A 23,929-nucleotide genomic window follows, 5' to 3' on the forward strand; every position below is an offset into this window, starting at 1 on the left:
TTTAACTAAGCATTTAATGTGCACTTGGAATACATGGTTATACTTGCACACGTGTAAATTGAAGAATAAACGTAAAACACCAGTAAAAAGAATGAATGTTTACATATGCAAATATAAATGTATGTTGTTATCCCGCAGTCTTTTTCCCCGCAGGGAATCACAACGCGGTCGTTACAACGACCGCGTTGTGATTCCGCATACCATTACTCCGCAAGTCGGAACAATGACTTGCGGAGGGGGGGCGCTGGATGTTGGAATAGTATAATTTACTATTCCAACTCCAGTCTGTGCGGACAATAGGGAAGGTGTTGGATTTTAAATCCAACACCTCCCCCCCCCCGCAAGTCATTGTTCCGACTTGCGTAGCAATGGTATGCGGAATCACAACGCGGTCGTTGTAACGACCGCTTTGTGATTCCCTGCAGGGAAAAAGATTTTTGGTAAACGTTGTTTACCATGCAAATATACTTGAAGTGTAAGTGTAAAAAAAATGAATAAAGAATCATGCTTAGATTTTTGTAAACCTCTGCCCAAGAGAATCACCATATCTCAGGAATGCTTACCATCTGCAAGGAAAGACAACTAAGTGCCTGTTATATGTCAGGTGATCCACCAGTGCCCAATCCCAGGATGTCCACAGATGCCAGCAGTGCCCACTAGATGGGTTTACACATGCTCACACATAACAAACTGAAAAATGCTTTCATGTGGTTATGCACTCATATACCAATGTATTCATGGACACACTCACACATACACTCTCACCCTTCTTATCCCCGCTTTATTGGCTGTGATGCTTCACTTCAGCAGTGGTTGATGGTGGTTCAGTACTTGGGTACTACTAGACCAATTGGTGCCCAGTTCTGCCTGCTCACCATCTGAAAGTCCATGCAGCTCCTGGCAGGTCCTGGTAAGATTGGTATCCATTGTTCTAAATTTTGGAGCAGGTTTCAGACTGCTGGCTGCTAGCTGCTAGGCTAGCCAGAGTAAAAATAGAAGTCAGGAAAGGGCCCACTGAACATCATTAATAATGCAGGCCCACAAGCGTTCCTGATATGCAGCAAACCCTTTCTATGTTGGTGCTAGGGCCAATCTGCATATCGACTACAATTTCAGATAGGCAGGCATGGCCCTTCTGATGTAGCAGATGACAGTGTTTGGGGTCACAAAGTCATTGCCCAAGCTCCAGCAAAATGCGAGGACAATGGAGTAGATCTTGCCAATATCCCTTAACCTCAAAATACTAACACATGCACGTACCGTTATAGCCCGGCAAACCCTTTTGCACTGTTTCCTCAGATTTATTACATTATGATATGGCATCACTGTGAATACTGCACCCTATTCATATACAACTCAGTCTGAATTGACAGGCAGCTGTGGGACCACATCAGACTTTCTGATACCCTTGCACTGTTGAAGAGTGCCTTCATAGTGCAGCTGGCAGAGGAGGCTTCCACACCACAAGCGAGAGACTATGTTTTTGTTCTGTCATGATTGATGTATTAGATAATAAGGACCCAAAAGCCATGAGAAGTGTACTATTTTGAGAGTAACCGACAAAGTTGTGCTTAACCCTTTGTATGTGTCGGACGACCGGGAGAAGTTCGATACCACAGTGCTCATGTGCGTAGGATGGTGCCCGGTCATCCTTGCATATGGCACAGAAAATCCCTCTGGTGTGGACACCAGAAGGATTTCCTTTCAATCAAAACAGCCTCGGAAGCTGGAAAAGAGCTACCCCAGCCCCTGAGGCTGTTCTGATTGTTTCTCTGAAATGACGATCAGCGCAGATGTCATGCTGATGTCATTTCAGAAAAACCAAATCTGAAATGAGCCGATCGGCTTGTGTCGGTTTCACTGCCACAGTGCTCAGGAGGCTACCTCAGCCCCCTGAGCACCGAGGCAGATGGGAGAGGTTTAATTGGAAAGCGGAGAATCTACCCTTTCCAATTGTATCCCCCTAGTGGATCCCTGCTTGGTGACCGCCGCAAGAGGGCAATCCCCAAGCAGGGATCCATCCACTAGGCACCAGGGAGGGGTAGCAGCCCCTTGAGCAAGGGCTTTTGCTCCCCCCAACGTTTGCTCAAAATTCAGTCTTTCTGGCCCCCCTGGAGGGCAGAAAGCACACTAGGCACCAGCGATTTTTGTTTATTTATGTCTATAGGGGTGACCATCAGGGGCATGCCAATGCCTCCACCCCCCAAAACATCAACGATCTTTATGCCCCCCTGGGAGACAGATGAGGCAATATCCCCCAATAATGCCCCCCAGGGGAGCAAAAAGTACACTAGGCACGAGGGATTGTTTTTATGTATATATGGGGGTACCCAAAATGGGCATGCTAATGCCTCCACCCCCAAAATAAATCCACAGTCTTTCTGCCACCCCCTGGGAGGCAGATGGAGCAATAGCCTCCGATCTGCCCCTGCCCCCCGGGTGCAGAAAACACAATAGGCACCAGGGATTTTTTTTTATGTATATATGGGTGGGGGCTAACCAAAATGGGCATACCAATGCCCCCACCCCCAAACAAATTCCACAGTATTTATGCCCCCCCCCCCCAAGGAGGCAGAGCAGATGGTGACAGAAAGCCCAGTAGGCACCACAGATTATGTTGTTTTTTATACGTAGGGGTGGGGGCTGCCCAGAATGGGCATGCTAATGACCCACCCCGAAAAAAGTCTTTCTGCTCCCCCCGGAAAGCAGATCAGGGGGCAGTAATCCCACTAACCACCAGGGATATGTTTATGGGCATGTCAGGGCGAAGCCCCGTAGGCAAGGGCCGCTCCCCTTTTGTTAGGCACACATTTTGGCTGTTTCAGTGATATTTTTAGTCTCATCTCCCCCCCCCCGAAGCGAGGGCAGAAAAGCACTAAAAACCAGGGAGAGTCTGCGTTTACTGACCTTTGGCTAGCATTTTGCTGGTGGTGTGTGTGGACTTGCACTTGCCTAATGGTGTGTGTCGACTCATGCTTGATGACGGTGTGTGTAGATTGGTGCTTGGCTGGCGGTGCACGTGTACTTGCTTGGCTTGCGATGTGCATTGATGGTGCTTGGCTGGCGGTGTGTGGGGATGGTGCTTGGCTGGCAGAATTTGTGGGTGGCGCTTGGCTGACAGTGTGTGTGGATAGTGCTTGGCTGACTGTGTGCATGGATGGGTCTTGGCTGGTGGTGTACGTGGATGACACTTGTCTGGCAGTGTGCATGGATGGCGCTTGGCGGGTAATGTACGTGGATGGTGCTTGGCTGGCGGTGTACATGGATGGCACTTGGCTGGTGGTTGGTAGTGTGCATGGATGGTGGTGTGTGTGTACTGACTCTTGGCTGGCAGTGTGGCTTGCATGGATCCCCCAGCATTTTCCTACCCAGAATCCCCCACAAACCGCCAATTTACTTACATAGTCATATTTCCTCACATTTCGGTTTGGGTCATTTGTAGGATCACTGCACAGGCACAAAATTCCTACCACCCAGCGTTCCTTTGGTCTTCCGAGAAAAATGATACCTTACTTGTGTGGTTGCCCAAAGTAGCGCCAACCTAAAAAATGTATTAACAAACTGCCCATTTGGACCCGCTTTTAGCCCCCCTCAATCTCTACATGTTTTTTGGCCCTTCCGTGTCATAAGCACTTGGCCCATCCACACAAGTAAGGTATCCTTTTTAACTGGAGACTGAGGGGAACGCTGAGTGTTAGTAAATTTGTGCTGTGCAGTGATCCCACAACTTTCCCACACAGATATTAGAGGATAATGTGACTTTTTAGCTAAATTTGAGGTTTGCAGTGGATTCAAGGAAGGAAAATGTTGGGGGATCAATGCAAGACACACCTCCTTGGACTCCCATGGGTGACTAGTTTTTAGAAATGTCTGATTTTTTTTAGGTTCCTCTAGATGTCTGCAAGCCCGGGATGAAAAATACAGGTGCCCACCTATCAATCATAAAACAACATGGTTTTTCGAGGAGGTCACCTGCGTTTTTGGTCCCGGACTCAGCAGCCATCTAGGGAAATATACCAAACCCAGACATTTCTGAAAACTATACATCTAGGGGAGCACAGGGAGGTGCGGCTTGCGTGGATCTCCCATCATTTTCCTACTCAGAATCCCCTGCAAACCTCAAATTAGGTAATAAAATCACATTTTCCTCACTTTTCTGTATGGGAAAGTTGTGGAATCATTGGGCCACCACAAATTTTCTGCCACTCAGCATTTCCCCAAGTCTCCCGATAAAAATGGTGCCTTACTTGTGTGGGTAGGCCTAGTGCCTGCGACAGCAAATGGACCAAAACGTACTGTAGATCGCAAAACTACCTGGTTTTGCAAGGGGGTCACCTGCGTTTTTGGTCCCAGGCTCAGCGGCTATCTAGGGAAACTTACCAAACCCAGACATTTCTGTAAATCAAACACCTAGGGGAATCCAGGGTGGTACGGCATGCGTGGATCTCCCAACATTATCCTACCCGGAATCCCCTGCAAACATCAAATTTAGCTAATAGAATTATGTTTCCCTCACTTTTCTGTGTGGGAAAGTTGTGGGATCACCGGGCCGCCACAAATTTCTCACCACCCAGCATTACCCCAGGTCTCCCGATAAAAATGGTATCTTACTTGTGTGAACCTACAAGTCCTATATATCACCACAATCCGAAGGGTCCAGCAGACGTAACGGTATATTGCTTTTAGAAATATGCCATAGTTATAAGAAGTTACAGGTGAAAACGCTGGCACAAACTGCTGTGTTTTTTCAACTCAATTTCATATTGTTTTATTTCAACTGTTAGTTACTATAGGGAAACCTTGAAGGAGCTACACAAATGACCCCTTGCTAAATTCAGAAATGTGTCTACTTTTCTGAAATGTATACCTTTCCGGTATCCATTATTGCTTTCACACCCATTTCTACCACTAACTGGAAGCATGTTGAAAGCACAAAAAATAATAAAAATAGGCTATGTCCCAGTAAAATGCCAAAACCGTGTCGAAAAATGTGGTTTTCTGACAAAACCCTGTATGACCCTGAAAGCTAGGAAGAAGTTAATTTTAGCACTACAAACCCTTTGTTGATAACATTTGCAGGGAAAAAAACACTTTCTTCTTCAGAACCTTTTCCCCATTTTTCCCCAGAAAAACAAAATGTTGCTGTATTTGGCCTAATTTCTGGGTCCCCTCCAGGGGAATCCACAAACTCTGGGCTACTTTATGTGGACAACAAATGACAGGGCCCTAAGCGCAAACTACCCCAAATAACAAAAAAAAGCTTAGTACTTGTGGGGGGAAAGGCCTGGCAGTGAAAGGGTTAATCCCAATTTTATACACAGTCGAAACAAAGGTTTTTAACTGGCCTTTAGATGCAGATGTTTTGTCAAAACTATACTGTTGCATTATTGTGCTTGCAGTGACTGGTGTAGGACTTATAGGCTCACATTTTATACCCTCAACTCAATCTGGAGGTAAAACATGTGCAAACATCTACATTTAGACCTGTTTTCCCCATTTAGCTTCATTTATTTTTGTTGATGGTATTTTATATTTTGATGGTTTGATAGTTCTATGTGAAAAATTAGAGTCCAGTGGTGATCCCATATTTGTATGGTTTTTCTGGTGTCTGACATGTGACTTAAAGTGATAGCCTATTTATAAAGTAATCTGACTCCTTCACCCACAAGTTTAAAAATATGAAAAATTATGGCACCATAATATCGTAAACAAAACACTGGCAGAAATCTTGTGTCCAGAATACAATTTACAAAAATGTCACCCAAGGACAATATGTTTTAATTGGCGATATTTCTTTAATGGTATTCCTACATCAACTATATAAAATACTTGATTTATGCTTCAGATAAACTGTCAGTTCAGAGAAATAAAACATAGAACGCACTGAAAAACACAGACCTGGCCAGTAAATACCGGCCTAAGTGGCAACACGAAACACAGAGGGTCATTTTTTGATTTTGTCTACATGCAAAGTATCTCTTCTGGCGATGATTAACGATAATACAAGTAGTTGAGCCATTGTAGGAGACCAAAACCCTACCTTTAGCCCTCGGTACCGGGCGTGGCTCCTCTGCAATGGCGGAGGAGCGTCGCCCCAATGCCTGATGCACAGCCGGCAAACAAAAAATAAAACAATGCTCGAGCATAGTTGTATTTTTTGTTTGCCTGCTCTTGCATGGAGAGGCGGGGCACGGGCGAAAAGGAGGAGGAGTGCTGGTGCACTCCCTAAGTGCTCATGTGTGTTTGGACTGCAGTCTCAGGTCGACCAAAACAGACATGTGCACTTAGGTTTCTCCAGCCCGGCTGCTGGAGAAACCCCCACAGACTCTCTGGTCTTTTCAGCCCGCTCAGACCAATCCCTGCGCTGCTCTGAAGCACAGGGATTGGCTGGGAGTCTGTCCCTGAGGCTGCTGGGACCCAGGAAGAGGCCAGCAGGAGCAACGTGACGCGGGAGGTGCAGGCGGCGTCAGGTAAGTTTTTTACAATTATTATTAACCCGCCCAGTGTCCCCCCAACGTTTCCCCCACCCTTTGTTAGTAGCGTCCGCCACTTCTCTGTACAGCTTATTTTTGTAGTAAAGAAATGCATGGCCCACTGTGGAATATTTAAATGTTTAAATAGCAATAAATTAACTATCAACATCAAGAAATATTACATTCAAATCTTTTCTGTAACGCAAAATAAATTTGGGGGACATTGCAGATCATACTTCTAAATATTTTGTTTCACAAATTCACCTTCATAGATTAAAGGGGCGGTTCCTTAAAAAAGGATGGAGACAACCTTGACGCAAAAGGTCTTACATCCTGACGTGCCTAGATGTAAAGAAGTACTGTGCCATCCATGAGTGGAATAGTCCCACTGGGAAGCATGGCAGCAGGCTGCGAACAGGTGGAAAGCCAGCTGCAGTCATGTCATCGGTACAAAAATGGGGAGTGGTGGGCCACTGCATTTCACACATGTGACAAAGCAACAGTAGTGACTATTGTAAAACTGGGTGTAATGCTGAATGGTATTGGTGAAAGAGGGATACACTAAAAGGCCCTGATTACAAGTTGTGAGGAACAGGGCAGAGTATTTAACACACCTGGTAAATGCTTTTACTCCATAGTAGGTACTTACCAGCTGTGGCCAATACCTCCTATTCCGAGATTTCAACTTGAACATGAAACGCTACACACAGCGTCAGTATTTAACACCCCAAATTCAACATTTTCCCTTTTGCCCGGCGTTTTCTCACAGTATCTTTTTGCAGGTTTGACCTGACAAAGTCTGCCAGTGAAAGACCAAGAGATCAAAGAGAATGTGAGCCCTGAATGGGAATATAGCGAGAAATCGCCATTCCGTTTCAAATGTATGTTTTGCCTTCTTTATGTGAGATAGTGGTTTGAAATCAGTGTCCTGGATGTCTCTTCAATTTGTCAATTCTTTTCTTTATCATTTATAGATTAGTCGATATGTGTCTGTATTATGTAATTCATTCTTCTATTTTCCAGATGGAAGTGTTTTCTGGATTCATCGTTTTTGTTTGGTGTACCCTCCATGAGGTGGCACTCGCCTATCCAAAGGGACAAATTAGTCCATCGTGCTCTGAAATGCTTCCAGTGCATGGCGCTGTTAGTCCTAACAAAGGTGTTGCGCCATTCAGCGTCTCCGCCTCCAACACTTCCTACACTCCAGGAGATCGTATCACAGGTACTGTAAGTCATGGCATAAATGTAGATATCCTATAAAACCCTATGAATCTCCATGTTATTTTGATGGCAAATCTTTTTAAGACACACCTTGTTTTATCTGCTCAAGTCTAGCATAACCATGCATAACAACCATGCAAACAAATGTTTATTTACTCTTCAAAGACTTTCTCCCACCGCTGTTGTTGCATATATATTGGAGAGCAAAATGAAAATTAATTACCATCTTTTTATAATATGCATCTAGGGGCAGAATTACAAGAAACTGACGCATCTCTGCATTATAGCAGAGATGCGTCAGTTTACTTGCAACGCACAAAACAACCCTTGCACCACCATGGATGCTTGGATTGATAGATGCGTCACTCATCTGTTGGCGCAAAGGTCAAGCATTGCTGGAGTTGTGTTGCAAGCACGACGCAACTCCAGCAATGCTCAGGAAGGCCTATACCTCTTGTGCTGCATCACTCCTTACACCTGCTTCAAGCAGGTGTAAGGTTTTGACACAGTGGCATCGTAGAAGTGGCGCAGTGAAATCTTGAAGATTTCACTGCATCACTTTTACGAGGCTTTCTTGCGTCGGAACGCCCACCCTGCATACATTACACCTGATGCAGGTATAATGTGGCGCAGGGCTTTACAACGTGACGCACCTCCCTAGATGCGTCACTTTGAAAATGTGTCGCAACATGGCGCATTGTTTACACCGCTGCTGCATCCCAAAAGTGATACAACAGCAGCACAAAAGTGTCACAAGGGGCTTGTAGATCTGCCCCTTAGTGTTAACTAAAGATATTTTGTTCACTAATGTATGGCTCCAGTTCAAAGCCTATCTTTTGCTTATGACGGTGGAACATAAACAAATTGTTGTAGCCCTTGTGTCAACACTGAAAGGCAAGAGACAAGGTTTTATACAATGAAACACCTGAAACTATTGTGATGTTTGCGCTGAAGCTTTAAATGCTGTCTCTACTAGGTCTGCACAAACTATACAGGCAAGCCAGGAACACATACAAAACATAAAAAAGGCATACTTGAATTATGATCAAGAAAAGTATGTAAATGCTATATAATTCTTGTCATGTTATGTGTAAAGAAAGTATTTTCTCTTGTTTAAAATGTTTTGCATACAAAAAAGATTTCTGTAATAGTACCTGACAAATATTATAGTGATTTTACATGTTTATATCATTAGTTATGTTTGGCTATAATTTAAAATGTATTGATTTTAGAAGGGAAAGCATTCTTTGCAATATGGCTTCCACAGTCACCAAATAATATCTGACATGCACCTTCTTCATTGCCATTAAAGCACTCTCTAGGAAACTGAATAATACTCCCAAAAGTCAAAGGACTTTTCCAAAATAGGAATGACAAAGTCTTCAAGTGAGCATGAGACTGTTAGAGCGAGGCTTCCCTAAAACATCCACACATTGTGTATATAACAGTGGGTAACCTCACGATACTTAAAATAAAATGCGGGGGCGACCAGTGCTTAATTTGAGCCGAGTGCGACCCATGAAGGGTCCTTTTGTGATCTTGAATGCTAGCAAAAAAAGTACGAGTTACATACAGGTTTAATTCCTGCCTGCCAAATGAAGTTTATTTGGTAATACAACTGTTGTGATTTTTGGGTAAAATACGAAAAGTACGTGGCACGTGTCTGCTGACCTTTAGAAAAATGTTGTTAGGTCGTTATCAAAACCTTTCACTTTGCAAAGTGATCAAATGGACGAATAAAGCGTTCCATGTCACTAAAACTTGGGAATATGACAGAAAATGAGGTTCTGTTTAGCTCAAACATTTGTAATGATGTTATTTGTTATGCTGTATTGAAATTTAGATGTGTTTTGTGAACTAGAATACCATTTTGAAACTGGCAATGATACTGATTTCATACCATTACTTGTCTCTCCCTAAAAAGTGACTCTGCAAGCAAATTCTGGTTCCACTTTTAAAGGGTTCTTGCTGCAGGCCCGTACCACTACGGGGGATGCGATTGTTGGGACATTCAGTGTAACAGATACAAACGCACAGGGACTTACCTGCAATAGTGTGTCGGTATGTTAAGTTCTGTTTTCTCTCTGTCCTGTATTCTTAAATATTTTAATGTTAAAGCTGGCCATGTACTCTGACATTTTCATATGTATTCTTTGTAAAATGTAAATATGAATTATGCAAATTATTTAATTAGAAGATAATCTGATGATTGGGACATTAACAAACCACAACACGACGGTGGCTTAACCTGTAGATTTCTACCAAACCGTGCCAACTTTTATAATATTCTCCTGCGTTTTAGGTCTGGTGTTAGCCAAGAGCTTTTGATTTTTCTAAAATATATACAATATACTTGCATATTAAGGCTTTGAGCCACCTCTCTTTATTCATTGGTCTGTTGTGTAATTCACATTTTGCTTCCCGCCACTACAGCATATAGCGTGGGCCATAGGTCAGATTACTTAAGTGACTGGTCAACTTCGCTTTGAGTGACTGCGTTTTGCTCTTTCACAAGAAGCACATTCACACACAAGCTAGCCCCCTTCACTGCAAATGTTTTTGCTGTTTTTGCTTTATGATTACTTTAGTGTTAGCTTTATATTTAGAGCTTGATGTGATAAGAGGACACTTCTGATGTGAACACAGGGCACATTCCAGCTTTATCAGATCTCATCCCCTGCCAATGTCGGTGTAGATTTCTTTTGAAGGGTTTTGCTTTTCTGACTGCGGTTATTTCACAGCATACCAGATTGTGTCCATTTGAAAATGTTCTGTCTTTAGTTATCTTTCTTTCTTTCTTTCTTTACTTTTCTTTATTTTTTCTTTCTTTACTTTTCTTTCTTCTTCCTTTTTTCTTTCTTTCTTTCATGCTTGCATCCAATGTCAGACTGATTGGCTTTTTTAGGTCTGTGTTGACTTTTTAAAGGTCTATGTAAGGCAAGACCTTTTGATTTTACAAACATTATACATATAGCATAGTTACTTATAGGGGTCTCAGCCAGACGTAATCCATTAGTCTGTGGTTTGTGTCATTCACATTTTTCTCCCTCACAATCCAGCATGCAAAGGGGCAATGCATCAGCCCACTGCAGCCACTGGCTGACTTCACTATGAGTTACGGCATGGCGTCCTAGAGAGACCCATAAAAACCTTTTTTCCTTTGGCACTTACCCAAACAATAAAGTTTTGCAAAAACCATGACAAAACGTAACAAGGATTACCAGAAGGCGGCTGGCAGCCAACACCAGACAGATTAGCTTTGCCTTTGATTGTTTCATGATGTAACCTATTTACTTGCAGGCTAAATTTCTTACACCACCGGCCTCATTATACATATATTAAAGAAGTACAGCTGCATCAAATGAAAGTGTTGGAGTGTGTGAGGGTCATTAATAAAAATGGATTGGGTAGTTTGTGTGTCCTTTGGCACACTAAAGGATCTCCACAACCCTCCAGCTTTGGTAGCTCTCCTTTACTGCAGTTTTGAGAAGATACAACAGCGTTCAGCTGTAGGGTTTTCTAAAGACATAATTTGTTCAGTAGTCTAATAAGAACCACCTGGGCGACCAACAATTTGATGGAACAAATGGGCCCCACACACACTGATGAGATGGCATCATTAATACTATCAGCACCTTCACTTCTCTGACACCGATATCACATTAGCTTAATCAAAAAATTGGGAGGAAATCAAACAACTCCAAAGAAAAAAAAAAAGACCCTTCTCCACTGGGCAATAATGACAGAATATCTGTCAGCCAATGCAGCCCTCACAGGCTTACTGGTGACCAATGAACCCACAATCTTTCTGGAGGACCCTTTGTTTAGAAAAGAGTGCTCTTTCTTCAATTGGCGATGATCGAGGGACTGGCTCATCCTGATTATAAGTAAGCCTGGGTGGAGTATGCGGAGTGGTGCTCGGCGTAGTTCCACGGAGTTTAAAAAAACTCTGTGGAACTATGCTCTGCTCCGCCCCAGGCCCACAAAATTTTAAAACACATGCACAGTTCACGCAAGGGGGGACGCAAGGGGGAGGACGACGGAAAGAAGGAGACACCGCAGCAAAGAGGAGGGTGGCCCGCAGAAGGCAGAAAGGAAGGTAAGTGTTTTTTAAAATTATTTTGAAGGGGCTGGCCTCGGCTGAAGGGCGTACTCTGTTCTGCCGCGGAGTCAGAGTTTTGCCGTAAACTTCACGTTCTTAGCAAAGTACGGAGTTGGTAAAACTCTGCAAACTCTGCTGGCGGAGTGGAGTACTCGGCCCGAGGTTAATTATAAGTACAGCAAAACGCCTTTCAGACGCTATGCTGATAAAAATTTAAGCTAGTGTGAATTTTCTTAACACTCAGATCAAGATCACCGTCTACAAAAAGAAGTTGGAGGAAGTCAACAAGGAGATCGTGGAACACAAGGATTTTGTTATGTAGAGTAAGATAAACAAATTGCATAACAATGTAAAAGATTCACACATTAATAGATATACCCATACACCAGAGAAGATTATAAAAATAAATATGACTCTGATGTAGAATCTTCAGGAAAGAGTGATTCAGGATCCTCTTACTCTGGCCAGGTCTCAATGGACCCCAACCATTTCCCAGCCTCCTGCAACCTCAGCAAATGCACTTCTTCCAACCAAATCAATGTTTTTTAGGGAGAGGTGGCAGGAGAGTCAGACATGGCTGACCAGGAGGCAGGATAATCCCAGTGGAAGAACGAAGAGACAGAAGTAATGAACATGCGGGGCCAGACACGGGACCAACAGGAGGGCCCGAGTGACTTGTAGAGATCTGTGCTTAATAAGGGACTGGACGTTGTCCCCACGACACAGATTGCCAAATTTACAATGCGATGAGAACTAGCTGAGTACTTAAGAAAACTTTGGGTGAAAGTGTCTTTTCAGAACACTCCAATCACGGGTACAGATGCTGGACAGATGATATTGAGGAAAAAATCCAAACTTAATCCACCTCCTTTCACAATACCCATAGAAGTATGGGCCTGTGAAGAAACAGAAATAAAAGAAGTAGAGGAAATGAATTCCAGAAGAGACACCTACAATAAGCTCACGAGAAAGGAGAGAATGGCCTTAGAAACGCTCAGCAAAATGAATCATTTTGTCATCAAACCCACAGACAAAGGGGAGCCATCATCATCCAAGGGAAAGAGGAATACAGAGAGGCATGCCTTACCCTTTTACGTGATGGGAGGAAATATGAAGTCTTACAAGCAGACCCCACCATCTGTCTACAAGAAACCGTTAAGAACTTATTGTGTGAAGCAATGGTCAGTGAGTGGATCACGAGAAAAAGAACAAGAATTTCTAACCATTAATGAAACAACTCCAGCATGTGCAACAGTAGAGAAGGTGTTGGAAATGATACTATTCCTTAGTTTAGCACGCCTCCTACAGCAAGTCGTAGAAATGACTTGCAATGAAATGGCTTGTGTTGTAACAACGCGATCGTTGTAACGACCGCGTTGTAATTGCATGCGTTGTAGCACATGTGATGTAAATGCTGTTTTCCCCAAGCACCTGCTAAACCTACTAAAAGAAGTGGAATATGATCTCACTACATAAATAATGTTGTGCCTCGACATTGATGCCCTCTACACCAGTATCCCACAGGGTGATAGCCTGCAGGTTATAACTAACCTTTTGCTATCTCAAGAGTGGGAACAGGCAGCCCCAATACAGTGTATCATGAGTTTGGCAGAACTAGCACTAACAGAGAAGTATTTCTCTTTTGAAGACCATATCTACTTACAGCGCCATGGGACACCAATGGGGAATGCATTTACACCAAACATAACCTGCCTCTATGTAGGGTGGTTTGAGGAGGAGAACATTTGGACCAGCAACCCATTCAGTAACGGATTCCGATTATAGCGGTGTTAAATCCATGATATCCTGGCCATTTGGCATGGAGATGAAACAACCATCGAACCGTTCATTACGTGGCTCAATGGCAGGAAACCCCTACTTGAGATTCACTATGATGGCAGATAGAAATACTGTGTCCTTTCTTGACATCACCATTACAGCCAAGAGTGGCAGACTTACCAGCTCCCTGTACACCAAGCCCACAGACCGGAATATCCTTCGGCATTTTAAAAACATTCACCCAGGGCTCTCAGATAAAACCTGCCCATGGGGAAATGTATGCGTATCAGAACAAATTTTTCAGATGTACAAGACTTCAAGAAGGAAGCCGTGACCCTTACTAAAAAAGTCAGGGCGAAGAACATCCTGAGATCATCAAAAGGGCACAAAAACAGGTGCGCAACATCATCAGAGATGTCTTACTTGGACCAGCGCCTAACAGGGGCTATTTGCATGTGTGCCCGCTTGCTGAGCACTTACCCCCCACCCTTATTTCCCCCCCATTCTCCTACCTGCACAGTCATCTCTGGCGCTGCAGCGGGTCTTGGGAAGGAGCGCTGACATCGTTGGAGAAGCCCTGGGGGACGCTGATCCCGCTCAGCCATGCCCACTTTCAGCTGCATTTAATCGCGCCCCTGCTCGCGCGCAACCAGACATTGCTTTACTCCTGAGGCGGAAGCCGGCAGCAACGATTGTTTTTAGGTCTCGCCTGACCCAGCGCATGCGCTGGTCTGGCGAGACTTATTGAGAGGGCTCCAAAAAGTGCTACCAGGCCAGCCTAGAGGTACAGTGCATGTGCGCGGGCACGCGCGTCACGCTTTACAGTGATTACTTTCACTTTTGCGGCCGCTTTGATGTCTGATCGCGATCGTGATCACTTTCACTTTCGCGGCCGCACGGCCGCTTGTTATGCTTTTGTTTAGTTTAACTATCAGTCATAAAGCAGCTTTTAAACGCATTTTTAATTGCTTTTTCTTTATGTCTCCTGTTTAAAGTATACAGTGATAAAAGGAAAAAATGCGGGCTTTTGGTGATTTTCTTTATTTTCGTACCATCCAGGATATTAAGATACTGGTCATGATGCAAGGTGGCAACCCTAGCCTCATCATGTGTTGTGGCTCTTCAGTCTGTTTTTTTCACCTCGCCCACCTGGCCAAAATATAATGGCCCTAGTTTTTGTCAATGTTACTGGCTCTGTAAGTTTCAAAAATTATTAATTTACCAAACATTTCTCTAAAATATAGTCCAATGAGACTAACTAAATCTGTTTAATGAAAAGGCGCGTTCCGGGAAAGTGGGACACTTTTTTGGGACTGACCGGGCCTAATAGTGATCCCAACCCGACCCTGTCTATGGCCCTTTTCTCAGTCTGTTACTCTTGCATGCCCTATAAATAATTAACTTAAAACATTCCAGCCCTGTCAGGAGTAGACCGCCAGAGAAGTAGTACGGGTACAGACCCTAATAGTTTGCCGCACTGGACGTCTTCCTACACGGCGCTCGTATGTCCTACGTCTTCTGCGTCACTGTGTGTTAACTCTTAATGAACTTTCTTGTGTGGCGTGAAATGCAAACTGAATCACATTTAGGCATTCGGCACCTACTCTCGACGTTTTAAAGCTGAATTGAAAGTGTCCCTGAGAAACCTTTTCAAGAGAAGCGCAAAAAGCGTGACTGTCGCGGTTTCCTCAAGGCCCGAATGACATCTGTGATATTGCTTATTATAAACCTTTTAAATTTGTATTTATATATTACTGAACCTACTGTAGAAACAGGCAACTCCCGCTCTGCTCAACAATCTGACTTTGACTAAATTCCAGAGCGGGTTTATTTCACTCTCTTATCATTCCATATTGAGCCTCACTGTGTTTTGTGTCCGTGTTGTTAAATTTCCGAATCAATGTTGTTCTTGGTTCCTTACTGTAGGAATTATGAGAGAGAGAGAATACTCATGCACTCCTGTACAGAATTTGTGCATTCTCCAAAACTCAAGAGGAATGGACTGCACTGCAAAAAAGAATACGGAAATAATAAATTTAATTAAATAAGGTAGACTACTTTGCTCAGGATCACAAGATTTGGTCATGTAAGGGAGATGGGATTCAGGGGCTGGTCTCGTGATAGTGCATCTCAGCCAGTAGTGTACATGGGATGAGTGGGTGAACTGTGCGCACATGGTTGAGTTGAAGGGACCAGGTCAGTAGATGTTCTTCTGGCGCACCATTCTGATGGCCACTGCCTCTATGACCAAAATGCTTTTATTTTTAATGATTATTTGTAAAATATACTCTATTAGATTTTGTCAGATTAACATTTCTGACTTGCTCACATAAGTACTACGCCTCTCTTGAAGATGTGTATATATATACTTGCTAATGTACACAAATCCTTGCAAAGGATGTCGTGAGTTCCCCTTTACCTTTTCATTCACCTACATAGTTGCCATGTGTGTTCTAACTTTCAAAATTTGTCCATGACAGTAGCACAGAGACGTACAGTGCTTCAAATATGTCATATAAGAAGGTGACAACACATACACGTGCTTTGCGGATGATCATTCCATTCTCAAGGTTTCTTTCATGCTTCTCCTATCTTGTTCCCTCCTTCCCGCTCTCTACTGGTCCCTCTATAACTTCTGTGCTATGCATTCTCAGTGCTTTGAGGCATCAGCGAGCTGGGCAGCTGCTCGGGGTGCCTGCGCACTGAGGGGCACTTGTAACTTAAGTCAAAAGAGCCTTTGTGAAAGCAACCATAAGAGACAACTGCTTCGATGTGTCTTTGACCTCCCTGTGGGTAACGAAGATGGATCCTCTCTTACTCCACCTCAAACGTCTTCTATCTCCCCAAGCAATTGTGTATCAAGTGTGCCAAGGCCCCCAGTGCAAACAACAACAAGCATTGGCATAGCCAATAGGTCTCGCCTTTGGGACCTTATAAGTGTTTAGCCATGCAACAGTTGCATAACTAAATACTTATAAGGTCCCAAAAGCGAGACCTATTGGCTATGCCAATGCTTGTTTAAACTTGGAATCTGTGTTTTTTAACTTGCTGAGCACTTACCCCCAACGCTTATTTCCCCCCCATTCTCCTACCTGCACAGCCGTCTCTGGCGCTGCAGCGGGTCTTGGGAAGGAGCACTGACATCGTTGGGGAAGCCCTGGGGGACGCTGAGCCCGCTCGGCCACGCCCACTTTCAGCTGCATTTAATCGCGCCCCTGCTCGCGCGCAACCAGACATTGCTTTACTCCTGAGGCGGAAGCCGGAAGCAATGATTGTTTTTTAAACTTGGAGTCTGTGTTTTTTAACTTGCTGAGCACTTACCCCCCACCCTTATTTCCCCCCCATTCTCCTACCTGCACAGTCGTCTCTGGCGCTGCAGCGGGTCTTGGGAAGGAGCGCTGACATCGTTGGGGAAGCACTGGGGGACGCCGATCCCGCTCGGCCACGCCCACTTTCAGCTGCATTTAATCGCGCCCCTGCTCGCGCGCAACCGGACATTGCTTTACTCCTGAGGCGGAAGCCGGGAGCAACGGTTGTTTTTTAAACTTGGAATCTGTGTTTTTTAACTTGCTGATGACTTACCCCAACCCTTATTTCCCCCCATTCTCCTACCTGCACAGTCGTCTCTGGCGCTGCAGCGGGTCTTGGGAAGGAGCGCTGACATCGTTGGGGAAGACCTGGGGGACGCTGATCACGCTCGGCCACGCCCACTTTCAGCTGCATTTAATCGCGCCCCTGCTCGCAAGCAACCAGACATTGCTTTACTCCTGAGGCGGAAGCCGGGAGCAACGGTTGTTTTTTAAACTTGGAATCTGTGTTTTTTAACTTGCTGAGCACTTACCCCAACCCTTATTTCCCCCCATTCTCCTACCTGCACAGTCATCTCTGGCGCTGCAGCGGGTCTTGGGAAGGAGCGCTGACATCGTTGGGGAAGCCCTGGGGGACGCTGATCACGCTCGGTCACGCCCACCATTCCCCCTTATAAGAGGATGCATCTTTCCCAGCCGCGCAGCGGGCGCGCCAAAGGCGCGCCAAAGGCAAGCCCATCTGCGCCCATCCGCGCCAGGCCAGGACCCAGGGCCCCTCCTCATGCCACTCGCGTTTCATATTCCACTGCTCACCTGCTTACTTACTGGGCCAACTGGCCCATTAGCAAACCCGTGGAGTATCATCTTCATACTCTTGGTATCCTTCGGCTGAATAACAACAACCCATCGACCGTTTTGCTTAGGTCGCTTCCGTCGGCATCATTACCGTCACATTTGCATCCACCCCCTCCACCCCGTATATGTCCTCCCCCTTTGGCCACTGTTTATCTTCTCAACACTCGCTCTGCGGTCAAACATCAAGTAGAGCTTTTTGACCTCTTGGAAACTTCCAAGCCTGACGCCCTATTCCTGACTGAAACCTGGTTTACCCCTGACTTCTTGCCTGATATTTTAGCAGCTCTCCCTACCTCGTATTATGTCCTTCGCGCTGATCGCCCGGAGGGAAAGAATGGGGGTGGAGTAGCGATGTTTGTCCGCTCCAACCTTCAGTTCCAAATCCTCCCCCTCCCCCCTATTTCAGCAGTTGACTGCCTGATTGTTCGCTCTACTAACCTCGCGACCCCCCTCACTTGTGTTCTTTGCTATCGACCCCCTCAGTCGATGCCCCACTTCATCCCTGCCATCCAAGAATTATTAGCTACCCTTGTGGTAAACAACGCTGCGGTACTGCTATTAGGCAACTTCAATTTCTGGCCAGGTGATCTTTGTGAAGATCCTATGTCCAAAGACTTCAACAATACTCTCTATTGTATGAATTTTATCTCTCATATTCTCTTTCCTACCCATATACACGGTCACACTATGGACCAAGTATGGACCCTTAATCAGTCCATTTCCACCCCCCTGGTGCTCCCTTGCGTCTGGTCAGATCATTCACTGATCTCCTTTCTCCTTGACTTGAGAGTGACCGCTAAAACCTCTTTCCCTAAAAACACTACCGCCCGCAATTGGAACCGAGTAGACATGCCCGCTCTTTGCCGTTCCTTGGCGTCCTCATTCCCTATATTAGCTGACATTTCCCCCAACTCCCAAGCGATTACCCTTAATAGCTGGTTGCTCGCTACTTGCGACCTTATTGCCCCCTCTAAACGAATCAGAACATGCCGCTCTCATGACGCAAACAGATGGTTCACTGACGCTTTAAAAATTCAGAAACTCGCGCTGAGGCAGGCCAAGCGCCGCTGGAGACACAGGTATTGTCCGGTTCTTAAAGCTAGCTATATGGCCCTCCTTCGGGACTATCAAAAAGCCATACTTTCAGCTAAGCTGGAATATTTTTCCCAGAAAATCCACCAAGTAGCCAACAAGCCCAAAGAGATCTTCTCCATTGTGCATGAACTTGCATCCTCCGATAGACTCGCCCCTAAGCCTATCCCTTCCCAACCCCTCTGTAATGCCCTCAATGACTACTTCATTGAGAAGATTGTCACGATCAAACGTCACACCCCGTTACCTCCTCCCTCCTTCTCCTGGGTCCCCCCCCCGCTGCCCACTTTCTCCACTTTTGACCATTTCCCGCTAATCTCTAAGGAGGCCTTCCTAACCCTCCTGCGGAAGGTTAAGTCAGGATCACCTGCTGACCCTTGTCCTGCTCATATTCTGCGGGAGATCTTTTCGAATTGTCTGGACCACCCCCTTACCTTGCTCAACTCTTCTCTTTCCCAGGGAATTGTCCCTGATTTGTTCAAGGCCGCTACAGTCATTCCTAGGTGTGGCCCCATGTAAATGAGGGAAACCCTTTGCCTCTCCACACGTGCCGTATTATAGACGTGGGTGCAGATACAAAAATGCTCGCAGGAAGTGCACTGACAGTGCAGAACCTGAAAGCAGCTCTCTGGAAGGGGGTCCTAAGGACCCCCTAGATATCCCCTTGCAATCGGGTGCAGTCACTCACTGCACCCTCCTGCAAGGGGGTCTCTAATTCCCCTGAAAAGTGCAGGCAGATTGCCGCCTGCACAGTGAAATATGGAGCAGCTGCTCAAAGTTGCTCCGTATTTCACTTGAATGTGCTGCCTCTGTGGCAGCACAAGTTTGCGGCTGCCCTTGTATGTGGCGAGTGCACCTCAGGACAACAAAACTTTGATCTTTGTCAGCACCTACAAGTCCTCGTCCAACACTTTCAATAATATTGTAAACAAACACTGCCGTATTCTCACATCAAACTAGTTGTCCTTCAGCAAACCACTCTTTTCTTTAAAAAAAAAATAGAAGTATCAGAGGCAGACTAGTTCATACCAACACATGTCAAAGAGCACCAGAATGACAAACTACACCTTGGGAACTCCCTTCAGTGACAGGTTATTTTGCCTGCGGAAACCGCTCTCTATACCCACTGACCAAACGGTCAAAAACTTTAGACCTTTGCCTCCCAACACCTTGTGAGCAGAGAACACACACAAATTGCAACAGCAATAATGTAGTATATATTATCACATGTCCATGTGGCCTCCGCTATATAGGAATGACCACAAGAAAAATCAGGATAAGTGAACATAGAAGTTCAATACGATGTAGAAGAGCATCAACCAAACTAATGTCACATTTTATGGAGTAGAACCACAACGATAAAGATATAAGGTGATAGGTCATTGAGAAACTCACCCCACATGCAGGGGTAAATAACAAACTCCTGAAAAAAGAACGAAGATGGGTAAATACATTACAAACTAATTAAAGAGGGCTCAATGACGAAATACCTAGGAACCAAGTGAGTCTCCAATAGATCTCAAAAGATCCCTAAGAATAGACATCAGCAATACTCTGAGAAATGGCAGACCTCAATCTCTTTTCAAATGTGAGTCCTCTGTCAGATGTGTAGCTGTACCATGTTGAGAAATTAATTACTCCCCAAAACAAAAGATTAGTTGCATTACTTCACTTAATGTCATTATTCCCTTTTAAGATCATGCCCCATTGCAAAACGTCATGTCAGGAAGCACAGAATATTATAAAGTAATAAAGAATGGATAGCACAATACCATAAAGAATTACCACAGGGTCATTTGGCCTATGAAGACCAAAATATGACATTTTTCAGAAATTTCTCTTTAAATATGGTGATTTTACAATCGAATTTTGCATTGATATAATAACATATTTTTAAAGTTCATTGTCCCAATAATGTGCACTTATCCATCATTAAAACTTCTCAAATCATCACAATAGGTCATGGTTTATTTGTACTTTTATTGCTAATTTTATCCTGAAGTGAATGGCTGAATCTTGGTTCAAAAGGCTACATACACCTCCTTGTTTTAATACATTTCACCTTTGCATACACCAGATCAAAAACCGGGCACCCAGGGGAGTATATTTCCCACAAACCCTGGGCCCCAGGCATGCACAATACTGTGTGATGACCTGCCCGAGCGGCGGCTTACACATGAACTCAACGTCGGGAGCTTCAATAAGCACAAACATGGACATCTTTGTCCATTTCCGAACGCACTTACACCTGAGGCAATTTCCCCCTCACAAGCAACACCAGCACCTTCCCTGGGGGATTTTTAATACCCACGACCCAATTGGTCAACGCAGTTGTAAATGGGGTCCAGCTGGCCTACCCCCAAAAGATAAAATAACCCAGTCCTTGGCATATCGCGACCACAAGCCGGAGAGAGCAGAAGCTGAATAGGTGGTACGGATGGTAGGGACCCTTGACAATGTTAGTAAAAGGTGTGCTTTAAATTACCAATGCCTTGGCTTTTTTAAGCATCGGGCCTGATTTGTCTTCACTGGGCTTATTTTTAAGCTTGATAAAAACATAGTTTATGGATGCCAGAGTTTCCTTTTAAAGCTGACACTACGGGAAACCTTTTTCTTCCCCTCCTCCAAATACTGGTCATGGTACCTAGTGTTTCACTATAGGGCCAACCCTCCACCACCCCACCAAGGGTTATATTTTCCCAATAAGAGGGTCAGTGATTAAAATTATAGCATGTCACTATCTTTGAATGCATCCCGACACTTTTGGGTCCACACTTGTTTGTTTATATGTACTGTTGAGCACTGTGGCTAAATCCTTTGTATGTTTTGTTCAATTATGGTCACACAACTAAAGAGTACATGTATGAGACAGCGGATGCACCAGTATTTGGCTTTGCAATGCTGATGTTAAGCATTGCATGCACAAGATGATATGCTATGTTGAAATGAGTGTGGCACCAGAATGTAGCGCACATTGTTCACACAGCTTAATGTATGTGAAGAGACACGCACATGTGGGAGCTGTGTGCATTATGATTATGAAGTCATACACTGTGGCAATGTTTGGTGCCATATATTTCCCTATTTTACAGGTACTGTTAGGACTGCCAAGTATAATACAGCCTTGTGCATGCCTTGACCTAGAATGCATGCCACATAAAAATGTCTACATATAAAATATACATTACCGGGAGAGTACTAGGAAAACAAACTCACCCTGACAAAAGCGCAGGACATAAAAGGCCAGTAGTATAGGAATGAAACATGTTAAAGAATTAAAGGGTCATAGAACCATAATATCCTCAATCCCCATTATAGTTATTTTTATTCTTTCCCAATTATCCCCCCTAAAAAAGGGATAACTTGGGAGTGGATGAGGAAGTTCTGTTTAATTGCTACACCCCTCTAGATAACAATATTAAAAGAGCTTCCTGGAACATGGTCGACCCCACCCTGACTTTTAGGGGTGAGAGTGAACCAGATGATGACGCATACCACTATTTGAGTGAGTGAGGGTTATTTATAAAAAAGGACTTTTTCCCCTTTTTCCTATCTCCTTGTGGTATAATAGGTGTGGCACATAACCACCCCCTTCTTGAAAAGTCTTTCTTCACAAACATAATCTCCATAAGTTAAAGTCAAGGAAGAGGCCCACTGGCTCCATTTTGGATGTAAGCCTTTCATGTTAGAAATGCTAGCCATGGTGACAGCCTCTAAGGCTGGAACAGGAGAAATCACAATTATGCGTTTCCCCTGGGTCAATGGACATTTCTTCAGAACATCTGTTTAAATTGCAGTCAAACTTTTTTTCTGCTGATGCAAAACGCATTTCAGTATTGGAATATAAATGTGATTTATATGCAATTAGCACAGTTTCTTCTTCATTGAGTAAAACATTTGTGTAACTACTCAAACCTGTAGTTATGTAGATTACTAGATTAGTAGTGTTAACACAAGTATGCAAGTGTTTAGACTCAAGCATGTCAGTCTCTAAATTTCTGAGAATAGTAGTGTGTTCAGTAGTCCAATGTTTATTAGAAAAATCTATACGAATTAAGTCGTAGAATGGTTTAGCCCATTGTGCATAATCTGGTATGTATGTTCCCCCATAGTTAGAAAGCCCAATCAGATTGAAGCTTTTTCAAGGTATTTGGTGGCCGTAAATGAACACATTTCTCTACAAAATGCGGTGCTAGTATTGTGCCTTTATATGATAAAACATATCCCAAATACAGGACACTGAGGCAATTTTAGATTTAGGAAAATTGGATTCATAGCCATTTTCAGCAAACCCCAAAATTATACGATTCACCCTGGCCAAATGTGTGTTAAGGGTCATATGCGAGGTGACTGTCATCAACATATGACAACGCTTCTGAGTCAGTTTCTTGTAAAATTGATGTCACTTGGGCAGCAAACAGACTTGGACTGTTCTTATACGACTGTGGGAGTCTACAAAACCTTCTCTGAGCTCCTAGCACTGTGAATGCTGTCAAATTGTGGCTTTCTGGCACTATATTTTGACAGTAAAAGCAGTTGGAAATATCTAATGTAGTTTCATATTTTTTTTACAAACAATGTTCTTTATCAAGCCTGTGCAATGCAAATTTCATACAGCAAAAATGTGTGTGTGACTGTTTAATTGTCTATGGTCTAAAACTATATGATAGAAATGATCCGGTTTAAGCACTGGAAACAGTGGATTATACATAGAGACACAAGGCTCAAACACACCTTGAGATCCTTACTGTGATAGAATCTCCCTAACACAGCGTTTAGCTTAAATTCTAACAGGGTATTGTGCTTGCATTTGCAGGCTAGGCCTTATAGGTATGCATGAACATGATGAGGTGAGTCTTTATCCCAACTTGCCAGGTTGTGATGTAATGCTGGGGCTAGAGCAAGACCCCATTCTGTAGCATATGCTGTTTTAACTTCCTCAGGAACAATAACAGAAAAGGAAGGCATTTTTATATCCTCTACTTGCAGAACTTTTTTAACAAACTCAGGTGGCCAATCAGGGCCAGCCAACACAATGTCGTATTCGTTAGTTAAATTCTGCCAGAATATTACTTTGATAGCACGCAGTATGTCATCCT

The 23,929-nt window shown here is 44.1% G+C and overlaps 1 protein-coding gene across 2 annotated transcripts in view; it reads left to right on the forward strand.

Moving 5' to 3' along the window:
- LOC146834490 (ferric reductase 1-like) overlaps positions 1–23,929 on the forward strand; it is a 439,656-nt gene that overhangs the window by 77,179 nt on the left and 338,548 nt on the right. For both annotated transcript variants that reach the window (XR_014960631.1, XM_085601878.1), the window contains exons 3-4: positions 7,497–7,695; positions 9,619–9,755. Coding sequence is in view for 1 of the 2 variants with exons in the window: in XM_085601878.1 (XP_085458004.1) it covers positions 7,497–7,695; positions 9,619–9,755 (336 nt within the window). In the remaining variant the exon portion in view is untranslated. The remainder of the gene's footprint in view (positions 1–7,496; positions 7,696–9,618; positions 9,756–23,929) is intronic.

This window comes from Triturus cristatus, chromosome 4_2 (assembly GCF_964204655.1).
Source record: "Triturus cristatus chromosome 4_2, aTriCri1.1, whole genome shotgun sequence".
Classification (NCBI taxonomy): domain Eukaryota; kingdom Metazoa; phylum Chordata; class Amphibia; order Caudata; family Salamandridae; genus Triturus; species Triturus cristatus.